The following is a 10880-nucleotide window of genomic DNA, read 5'->3' on the forward strand; positions in this document are numbered from 1 at the left end:
GACCGGCTCCAGCACCCATGCTTAAATAGCTCAGACACGGCCTGTCCCTGGAGAACATAATTAACCCTGACTCAAGGGATCCCAATCAGACTGGAGAGAAAAGCTTTAATTCCATCATTGCCGGAAGGAGGGGGGAGGGGCAGATCTCTCTTCTGGATGTGAACTGCTCTGGACTGAGTTTGTGTCCCCCTAAAATTCATATGTGGAAGCCTAATCCTCAGTGCGATGGCATGTGGAGGTGGGAGGCAGGGCCCTCATGAATGTGATGAGTGTCCCTACAGGCAGAGAGCCCAGAGAGCTCCTTGCCCTTCCCCCACAGGAGAGCAGCAAGAAGACAGCAGTCTGCGAACAAGAGGTTCACCACTCCTTGATCTCGGACTTCCGGCCCCCACAACTGTGGGAAATAAATGTTTATTGTGTAAGCAACCCCAGTCTATGGTATTTTGGTATAATGCCCCAAACTAAGACATAAGCGGGGAAGGAGGTTGTCGCGGTTGGCACCAGCAGCCATCTTGTGACAAGGAGAAGCAGTTGAAGTGTGAAGCTGCCTCAAGACCACATGGAGAGGGGAGCTTTTCAGCAGGCACTTGAAGATGCAGAAGACAGAGGCAAACTTTCTGCCTAAAATAAGAACAAGAAACTCAAGGGTTGGTAGAAGTGACAAAGAGAAGATGAAGAGGAAAATAGAAAGAGAGAATAGGACCAAGCAACATGGCAGGATCCTGGACGTAGAAATGGACAAGAGCATTTCAGGGGTAGGGGAATCTAAAATGTAATGTTCCTTTTTTTTTTTAAAGATTTTATTTATTATTTATTCGACAGATAGAGATCACAAGTAGGCAGAGAGGCAGGCAGAGAGAGAGGAAGAGAAGCAGGCTTGCTGCAGAGCAGAGAACCTGATGCAGGGCTCGATCCCAGGACCCCGGGATCATGACCCGAGCTGAAGGCAGAGGCAGAGGCTTTAACCCACTGAGCCACCCAGGCACCCTGTAATGTTCCTTTTATGGCACAGAAATCCTTTCCTCTTCCCAAACACTCAGAAAAGTCATCCGTAGACCCATATGCCTGCTGCATGAAATTCTTTGTCCAAAATGAAAGAGGAGGAGTAGTAGCCCAGGGGCAGGATGGAGAGACTTTAGCTGCAGACAACAAACCTGGACTCTGGCTGGTGTGGACAGAAAAGGAATTTATTGAGGTCCTGCCCCTAATTCCCTTGGTCCACCTCTGAGTTCACACTGTAAGCAGGCAGCTTCATCTTCTGGGTCCTCAGATGATGCCTTAGTTTGAGCACAGAGCAGCCAGTCGAGGGGGAAGTGTAACAACCTCAGGCCATCCTCCACCAACGAAGGACAGGAGTCAGTGAATAAATATCCAGCCCTGTCCCTCGGGGGGACAATTCTGATGGACGAAGCATAATGCTTCTTCAGAGAAGCCCTAGCAGGAGTGAGCCCCACTTGCCCACCAAGTTAACCTGCTCATCAGCGTACCCTTTATTGGCATTTCTCCCTTCCCCAGTACTTCCTGGCATCGCCTCCTACAGTGATGTGTGTTCCAAAGATGGCCACAACAACACCTCCCACCCACAAGCTCTTTTAGAACCTTGCTCTTCCTTCCATCAAGAGACGGAGTCTCTGTCCCCTTCCCTTAAGCCGGGGGGGGGGGGGAACACTTGTGACAGCTCCCTCAAATAGAACACTGCAGAAATGATGCTATATGACTTCTAAGACGAGACTGGAAAAGGCCATGAAGTTTCTGCCAGGTTCTCTTAGGACACTCACTCTTAGAAGCCAGCCGCCATGCTATGTGGAAGCCCAGGCTACATGGAGAGGCCACATGTGGACGTCCCTACACCTACTGACCAGGCAGTACCATCCAACAGATAGGAAATGGAAGTCACCTCCAGATGCTTCCAGCCCCTACCATCAAGTCACTCCCCACTGTTGAGTCACCTGGATGGTGGCCCAGACATTGGGGAGAAGAGACAAGCCATCCTCGCTGTGCCCTGTCTGAATTCTTGACCCACAGACTCTGTCGGGTTAGTAAAGTGATTATTTTCTGCCTCTACATTTTGGAGTGGTTGGTTCTGCAGCAGTAATAACTGGAACTTTCTCCAAATAAACTACCTGCGCACAGTCCCTGTCTCTGCGTCTACTTTTGGGAGAATCCAAACGAAAACACAAGGATATTGCATAGATGCCAGAACCTCTCCAACTTCCAGTTCCAGGCTTCCATTGGCCCCAGTGGAAGGTCCTTCATCTTACCTCCAGGGAGAAGCTTGTCTCCATCATTGGTGAAAGGACAGATGGGCCAGTATAAAGGAACCGCTGATTGGGCAGGTCTGGCCAGATCCTTTCATCTCCATCTACACCACCAGGGCATCTGCCCCCAAACACAGTTCTGAGAGTGGGGAAAGAAGGTTCCCCACAGGAAAACTAGGTTACAGTTAGCTTTGGGGGAGGGTGTTTTTTGTTTTGGGGTTTTTTTTTTTTAATTTTGTTTGTCTGTTTGGTTTTTAAAGATTTGTTTGAGAGACAGCATGAATGTGCAAGGGGAGGGACAGAGGGAGAGAGAGAGAATCCCAAGCAGACTCCCCGCTGAGCATGGAGCGCCTGCCTGCTCCCAGGGGTGGATCACATGATCCTGAGATCATGACCTGAGCCAAAATCAAGAGTTGGATGCTTAAATGACTGGGCCACTCAGGCACCGCCAGACCTTGCTAGTTCTGCTCAGCAATCAGGGGCCATAAACTTCAGGGGACAACAGACCCTCCTGAGCACAGAAGTTAGTGCCAACTAACCTAAGCCAATTATGTTTATTCCACTCCCCTTGCCAAGGATCGTTTTGAGCATGGATAGGTGATATAATTCTTGCCAAAGAGATATGAGTAAAAGGCGCTTGGGCAGGGAGTGGAGGGGTAAGGAATAATTGGTTAAGCTTTCTTCACTATTAAAAAGTAGCACAAAGGGATGTCCTACTTTCTGCCTCTGAAAGTTGTTGTACAGTGATGTGATGCTCGGTGCTACAGCAGCCATCTTGGGACTGCAAGGGGGCAAGCTCTAGGATTAAAATCCAGAACACAGAGGATGAAAAACTAAGAACCTGCTGCCTACAATGGCAGATGGGACATTATACAAAGCACGGAGCACTTATACAAACCTTCACAATTCACACCCATACCGACTTCGGGTGACAGGCAGTATTGCTCATCAGAAAGGGTTATGAGTTCAGGTACGGAAAGGATCAGTAACTAGCCCATATTGCAGCCTCCCCTCCTGACAGTGGGTACCATTTCTGGTTTTCTCCAGCTAAGAGGGTGACAGGCATTCCCATGCAGATGCCAAGCAGGGTGAAGAGGAGGAAAATCAAACCAAATAAACCTATATTTACCAGATATGCCTGTTTTCAACCAGGTGTGATGCTGTCCAACCTCCTTGCCTTTGTTCAAGCTGTGCTTGTGTCTGGAATGTCCTTCATGTCTACCTTCCATTCAACACTAACCAAGGGCCACGTACCTTTCTAAACCCTAAGTGTGTTACTCTCATTTACTCCCCCTGGCAATCCAGAGAAGAAACTGAGGCAAGAGAAGGTGAGTTACCCCCGCCCTCCACACTCACATACAAAAACACACGCACACCCTCTCAAGTCACACGATTTAGTAGGTGGTGGAGTCAGGATTCAAATCCATGCCATTTAAGTGACTCCAAAGCCTACACCTGCTTCTTTCCCTTCCCTTTCCAGGACCAAGCCACTTTCCAATTTGAATCCCTCTCCCTGAGGAGTCTTTCCTCAGGTTCTCAGTCAAATAGAGCCTCTCCTTCAGCACTCTGGGTGTTCATGATAAAACCAGTCACTTTCCTTGGTTACTGGTCTTGGAAGCACAGATTTGTCCCCCACTCTGCCCTCCATCAGCCATTATCTCCAAATGTTCCACCATTTCCCCACACCTTCTTAACAGAAGAGAACCCTGAGGCTCAGAGAGATTAAGCAACTTGCCTGAGACCACACAGCTAGGAAGCGGCCAAATGGGATCCAAACCCTGGCAAATCTGTGCCAAAGTCCTAATGTTGCCATAGATGCTGATAAACACCTGGAATTTAAACCAGGAGCCTCTGCCTACCTCCCCCTGGCCCCAGAGGACAATGGGTGCTGAACCTAGGCCTCAGAGGACTTTGAATGGGAGAGAGTGGGGCTGGCACTCAGCACTTCTGGACCCAAGGCACCACCACCCACCCCACCCCACCCACTCCGCAGCCTCAGTGTCCACATCTGTAAGCTGGGTTACAGGCTCAGGTGGCTTTCATTTTCAGCTGCCCTGCCTTGGACAAGCAGTTCAATAATTCTGTCCCTAACACCTACGTCTTAGTGGTGCTATGAAGATGCCATGTGTTTATGTTTAGGGCCATGCCCACACATTGTCAGCAGCATTCCAGAAGGCTCCCTGTGACAGTTACTTTGGCTGAAAAGAGGCAGCCAGCAGTGAGGTACAGAATGTACTTTGAGGTGAGACACCCTGGATTTGAACCCTGGTTCAAAAACAGGCTCAGCCACTTATTAGCTCCGTGACCTTGGGTGAATCACTTAAAGCTCACTGTGCCTCAGTCTTCCCATCTGTAAAAGGGGAATAATAATCACACTTATCTCGCGGGGTTGTCTGGAGACTGAAATAAGTTAATGCAAAGGCTTCCGAACAGCGCCTGACAACACCGAATCGTAGTTTTAAATCACCTCCTTGGCTCTTCCAGCTACTGCTCCGACAGACGGCCGGGGCAGCAGAGCACCGCGGGTTTTGCCAACTCATCCTCGCTGGGCAGGTCCTGCCACCCCTCCCCACCCCCCCTCGTCCCCGCCCCCGCCCCCGCCGGGGGCCTGAGTCACCAGGGCCTCCGCGTCAGCCGCGCCCCTCCCGCCCCACAACCTGCGGACTCACCCTGAGTCAGCCCGCCCGGGCGCTTCCACTGCAGGACGCGGCGCGGCGGAGGGGAGGCTGCGGGGCGCCCCCCGGCGGACAGCCCGAGTCCCGCGCGGGCCGCCGCGCGCAGGCCGCGGGGAGCGCGGGGCCGGACCACTCCCGGGTGGAGGAGACGCGCGCTCGCCCCGGCGGCCGCCCCCGCCGCCTGCGCGGAGTGGTACGGCCCGGCCCGGATTAAAGCTCGCGGGCGGCGCGGCGGCGGCGGCGTCGGCTGCTGGCGGCGGAGGAGCAATGGGGTTGCGCGCGGGAGGAGCACTGGGCAGGGCCGGGGCCGGGATCGGCCGGGGGGCGCCTGGGGGAGCCGGGCCCAGCGGCGGCGCGCAGGGCGGCAGCATCCATTCGGGCTGCATCGCCGCGGTGCACAACGTGCCTCTGAGCGTGCTCATCCGTCCGCTGCCGTCCGTGCTGGACCCGGCCAAGGTGCAGAGCCTCGTGGACACGATCCGGGTGAGGCCCGGGGAGGCGGGCCGGAGGGAGGGCTCCGCAGGAGGGAGGTCACACTGGACGCGAGACCGCACTGGTTCCAGGCGCTGTGCCGGAGCCCGGCATTTGCTGTGTGACCTTGAGCAAGGGGCTGGGCCTCTCTGGACCTCTGTTTCCTCTATTGGACTGGCAGGAGATTGGTGGAGATAATTTTAAAAACGATCGCTCACTCTATTTATAAAGATAGCCCTTGCAGTGCCCAGGAGCTGTTTCAAGTGCCTAAGCTTCGTGCCAGCCCTGTGAGGTAGATGCTACTACTGCCCCTCTTTCACAGATGAGGAAACTGAGGCACGGGAGGATTTTTTTTTTTTTTTTCCTTTAAGTAACATGTCCAAGGTTAGGCAGTTTGAAAGTGGCAGAGTGGCTCCAGCGCCCAGCTGCATGGCCACCACACTCTGGAGTTAAGCCGTGCTGTCATTTCTGGCAGTCACAGTCCGTGGCAGTGGGACTGGACATGTCGTGCCTGCTGGGAGGCCTTTGCTGGAACTGGACCTGGGAGAGGACAGGGGTAGCCTTATCATTGAGGGAGGGTGTTGAAGAATGGGGAAGTGATCCTGGCAGGAACTTTATGGGGGAAAGGAACGTGTGTCCGCTTAGGCCTGCAAGGGATCGCGTCACCTTTCCCCATCAGACCCTTGGTGGCTCCGTGAGACTCCCAAGTCCCCTCTGGACCCCTCTGCCACTCCCCAGAATGGTGTTCAGCCCTAGGGTTTGTACCACTGTACCTTTTGCCAGGAACTGCTGCCCCAGATAGCCACAGGGCCTGCTCACTCTCCTGGTTCAGGCCTCTGCCCCCTCTCTGTCCTTGCCTACACTGTCCTGGCCTCTCAAGATTTCTTCTTGTACCCGAGCTATTTCTCCATAAAGCACTTCTGTCCACCTGACTTATATATTTGTGTTTTATTGTCTGTCTTCCCCACCTCAGGTCAACTGCACAAGAGCAGGGACTTTGGTCATATCCTGGCTGTTCCTCAGCACTGACTAGCCGTGATGTCTGGCTTTTCCCGGAGGATCCACCCCTGAGCCTTTGCACAGGCTTCCCCCACCTGCCCTGCCAGGAACTCTTCCATCTCTTCTTCTTTTTTTTTTTTTAAGATTTTATTTATTTATTTGACAGACAGAGATCACAAGTAGGCAGAGAGGCAGGCAGAGAGCGGGGCTCCATCCCAGGACCCTGAGATCATGACCCGAGCCGAAGGCAGCAGCCCAAACCACTGAGCCACCCAGGCGCCCCTCTTCCATCTCTTCTTTACTGTTTCTAACTCCTTCTTGGTCTTGCTGTCCTAGTGTCAGTGTCTTCCCTGATGCCCCCTACCGGGTTAGTGGCCTGGGGTGGGGGTGGGGAGACAGACACCTGCATGCTCCCCAGCACAGCTCTGATCAAACTGGGTTTGAATGGCCTGTTTAGACACCTGTCTTCCATGCTTGAACCATATGCCGGGTGAGGGCAAGAACCAAGCCTGTCTTTGCTTAACCATATGTATTCATTTTCTTTTCTTTTTTTTTTTTTTTTTTTAAAGATTTTATTTATTTATTTGAAAGACGGAGATCACAAGTAGGCAGAGAGTCAGGCAGAGAGAGAGAGAGAGAGGGAAGCAGGCTTCCTGCGGAGCAGGGAGCCCGATGCGGGGCTCGATCCCAGGACCCTGAGATCATGACCCGAGCCAAAGGCAGCAGCCCAAACCACTGAGCCACCCAGGCGCCCCTATGTATTCATTTTCTATGGCAACTGTAACAAATTACCGGGAACCAGTGGCTTAAAACAATACAAATATATTAGTTCATAATTCTATAATTCAGAAGTCCAAAATGCGTCTCAGGGGGCTAACATCAAGGTGTCAGCACGGGCCACATTCCTTCTGGAGGCTTTGGGAGGAATCCCTTTCCTTGCCTTTCCCAGCTTCTAGTTCTTTGGCTCATGGCGTCTTTCCCCCGTCTTCAAAGCCAGCGACATCAGACCTCCTCTTTTGCCTTTTCCACTTTCAGGGATGCCAGTGATTATATTCAGCCCATCTGGATAACCCAGAATAATCTCCGTCTCAGAACCTTAACTTCATTCCATCTGCAAAGTCCCCTTTACCTTCCCAGGCTCCAGGGATTAGGATGTAGACGTTTTGAGGGGCCATGACTCCACCCACCCACCACTGTTCCCCCTGGTGCCCAGCACAAGGCCTGTCCAACACCAGCCCCTCGTTCATACCCCACTGCCGGACAGGCTGTGCTCTGTGCCTCACAGGCATCAGCTCTGTGACTCTTCACCTGCAGCCCCAATGAGCATCCACACCTATTTTACAGATGAGGAGTGGTGCTCGGAGCACTGAGCCCATTTGCTCCAGGTGTCTTGCGGCTCAGTGGAGGAGCTGAAATTTAGATGCAGGTGTTTTGGGGTCCAGAGTCCCCTCCTGTCCCTACTGGGACTTACGGTTTAGTCATCATTTCTGGAATAAATGGATAAATGAATCTATCAAATAAGCATAATAAAAACCCCGGGAGGGGGCTGCCTGGTGGCTCAGTGGGTTAAGCTTTTGCCTTCGGCTCAGGTCATGATCTCAGGGTCCTGGGATCGAGCCCTGTATTGGGCTCTCTGCTCAGCAGGGAGCCTGCTTCCCCCTCTCTGCCTGCCTCTCTGCCCACTTGTGATCTCTGTCTCTCTGTCAAATAAATAAATAAAATCTTCAAAAAAAAAAAAAAAAAAAAAACAAACGCATGGGCCAGTGGCAGGAAGCTCTCGCCTAATGTGGTCTCCCCACTGTGCTCCATCCCCTAGCCCGCCCTACCTCAGGCTTTACCCACCCTGCACCTGGCTGCTTAGGCCCCTAACAGGAAGTCAACCTAGATTCTCTTCTTTCTCTTCTCACATTCAGCCCTTCTGCCAGTCTTCTCAGAGTTGCCACCATGTTCCGAACCTGTCTGCCTCTCCCCGTCCTGGTCCACATCCTCATCCAGGACCACATCTTCTGCTGGATACCTGCGAAGGCCTCACCTTGGTTTCCCCTTTGTCCATCCCACCAAACTACTCTCTCATGACACCTTTCTAGAAGGGTCATCAAATCATGTCACCTTTTCACTGTTTAAAACACTCCAGGGCCAACCCACTGCTCTTAGAAACCAGCCTTGCACAGCCTGGCTTCTGCTGACATTTCTGACCTCTTATACTCCTCAACCTCCAGTCCAGTATGAGCACACTGGCCTCTTTGCCCTGCCTCCAGCAGGTGAACTTGTTCTGGCCTCGGGTCTTTCGCATTTGCTCTTCCCTCTGCCTGGAATGCTGTTCCCTCCGGTAGTGCAGAGCATACATTATTGAGCACTTTCCATGTGCCAAGCATTGTTCAGAGTGCTTTATATATGTTAGTTCATGTAACTCAACAGCTCTATGAGGGGGTCTCCTGTCTTCGTCCCTTTTTGATAGACAGGGCAGCAGAGGCACAGAGATTCATTGTCAAAGATCATGTACCAGTTAAGTAGCAGACCTGAGATTTGAACTTAGGCAGTCAGGGTCTGACTCTAAACATTTCACCTGTCTCTCTTCCCAGGCTGACTCCTCTGCGTTCAGTCTCTGCTTCCTTGTCACCTCAGAGAGCCCTCTTGGACCCCTGTCCCTGGCCCGTCAGCCTGTGTCACTGTCCTCATAGCATAGATCATTCCAGCTCTCACTTTCATTCCATCTGCCCCACCAGACCAGAGTCCCGTGAAGGCAGGGGCTGTGTCTGTCCCATTCTACCTCTGCTTTATTCCCAGAGTCTAGAACAAGGCCAGACAGATAGTGTGTATATGGTATAATAATAAACTGATAAATGTTTAACAACCTGGTCTCTAGGGGGGAGAAAGCCCTGATTGGTAGCATCTGTTCATTTCCCTGATGTAAATCACCATGGCTGATTTTCAAGCTACCGAGTTGATGAAAACCAGTGCACAGAATTCCTGAATATTTAACAGTTGCCTCTCACAAGCCAGCGGGAGCCAGCAAATACCCTATAGGAGCTCAGCACAGGTTAACGGAGTCTGCGTCGCAAACTGCCAAGCCTTGTGCCGTGCTCACTGACACTGTGCCCTCTTCTCCAGGAGGATCCAGACAGCGTCCCCCCTATTGACGTCCTCTGGATCAAAGGGGCCCAGGGCGGTGACTACTTCTACTCCTTCGGGGGCTGCCACCGCTATGCAGCCTACCAGCAGCTGCAGCGAGAGACCATCCCTGCCAAGCTTGTCCAGTCCACCCTCTCGGACCTCAGGGTGTACCTGGGCGCATCTACCCCAGACTTACAATAGCGGCCTCCTAGGCACCACCTGACACTCCCAAGAGCCCAGAAGACACACCCAGCCTCTGGGGGTGCTGGACCATGCAGGAAGCAGTCAGGGGCGCCATCTCTGTGCCCAGGGGGAGGTCTGACTCTGAGCACCTGTTTCACAAGCTGCGAGATCTTGGACTCGTTCCTGAACCATGTGGGAGCCCCAGATCCCACTGCTGCGGAAACGGGGCCCTCGAGGTATTCTTGAGAGAATGAAATGGAAAAGAAGATGAGTTTGGAGAGCCACCTGTTCCTGGCTCCAGATCCCCAAGGACAAGGCTCCTACGTTTTCATCCGTGTATTTCCCATTATGTGGAACACATTCAGCCACAAGTAAGGAAAGCCTAGGTTACAGTGGCTTAAGCAAAGAGAATTCTGGAGACAGGTGATATTGGTGCAGCACCCCAGCGAAGGCAGGGCTCGTATCTCTGATTCCTTTTGGCCTTCTCCTCGTTGCTTGTTACTTCATGGTCAATGATGGCTGCTATGCCTCCAGGAATCGTGGATGCGTTCAAGGAAGAAAGGTGTAGGGGCTGAGGGGGAGAATGGCCAAGCCAGCTGTTGACTTCTATCATGAAGTCAGTCCTTTCTCAAAGGGCTGTTTCCTGTTCTGTCCCCCTGCGTATTTCTACTTAGGTCTCCTTGGCCCAAACCAGCTATTGCCACCCCTGGCTACAAAGAAAGCTAAGATGGTAGGGTTTAGAATTGTTATAATTAGACCATTCATAGCCCGTCAGGGACTGACACACCACTTCCTAAAATAAAATTGGAATCCTACTACCAAGAGAGAAATAAGGAATTGTGTACCGGTTAGTCTTTGCTGTGTAACAGACCTTCTCCAGACTTGACCACTAAAAGCACGTCATTCATTTGCCTACAGTTCTGTGGGTTTGCAATATGGGCTGGGCACACTGGGACAGTTGTGCTGGTCATGCCCAGTGTCACTCCCAAGGCTGCGCGCACTCAGCTGTTACCTCGGGTAGGGCTGGATGGTCTAAGGTGGCCCCACTCACTTGCCTGGCATTTGGCAGGCCCAAGGCTGGGTGACTTGGTCCTTGTCCATGCAGTCTCGCCAGCAGGTTTGCTCAGGCGTATTGACATGGCTTCAGAATATCACGAGAGCAAAAGTAGAAGCTACAAGG

General features: G+C 52.4%; 1 protein-coding gene across 1 annotated transcript; it reads left to right on the forward strand.

The window, feature by feature from the left end:
- Positions 1-5123: 5123 nt before the first annotated feature.
- SRXN1 (sulfiredoxin 1) lies at positions 5124-10533 on the forward strand. The gene is made up of 2 exons (XM_082745911.1): positions 5124-5416; positions 9515-10533. The coding sequence occupies exons 1-2, from the start codon at positions 5201-5203 to the stop codon at positions 9716-9718; spliced, it is 420 nt and encodes a 139-aa protein (XP_082602037.1). The 5' UTR covers positions 5124-5200; the 3' UTR covers positions 9719-10533.
- Positions 10534-10880: the final 347 nt, after the last annotated feature.

This window comes from Mustela nivalis (genome assembly GCF_964662115.1).
Source record: "Mustela nivalis genome assembly, chromosome: 8".
Taxonomy (NCBI): domain Eukaryota; kingdom Metazoa; phylum Chordata; class Mammalia; order Carnivora; family Mustelidae; genus Mustela; species Mustela nivalis.

Coding starts and splice junctions, on each gene's coding strand:
- SRXN1 (XM_082745911.1), top strand. CDS start 5,201: ATGGGGTTGCGCGCGGGAGGAGCACTGGGCAGGGCCGGGGCCGGGATC. Junction 5,417..9,514: donor GCCTCGTGGACACGATCCGG/GTGAGGCCCGGG, acceptor CCTCTTCTCCAG/GAGGATCCAGACAGCGTCCC.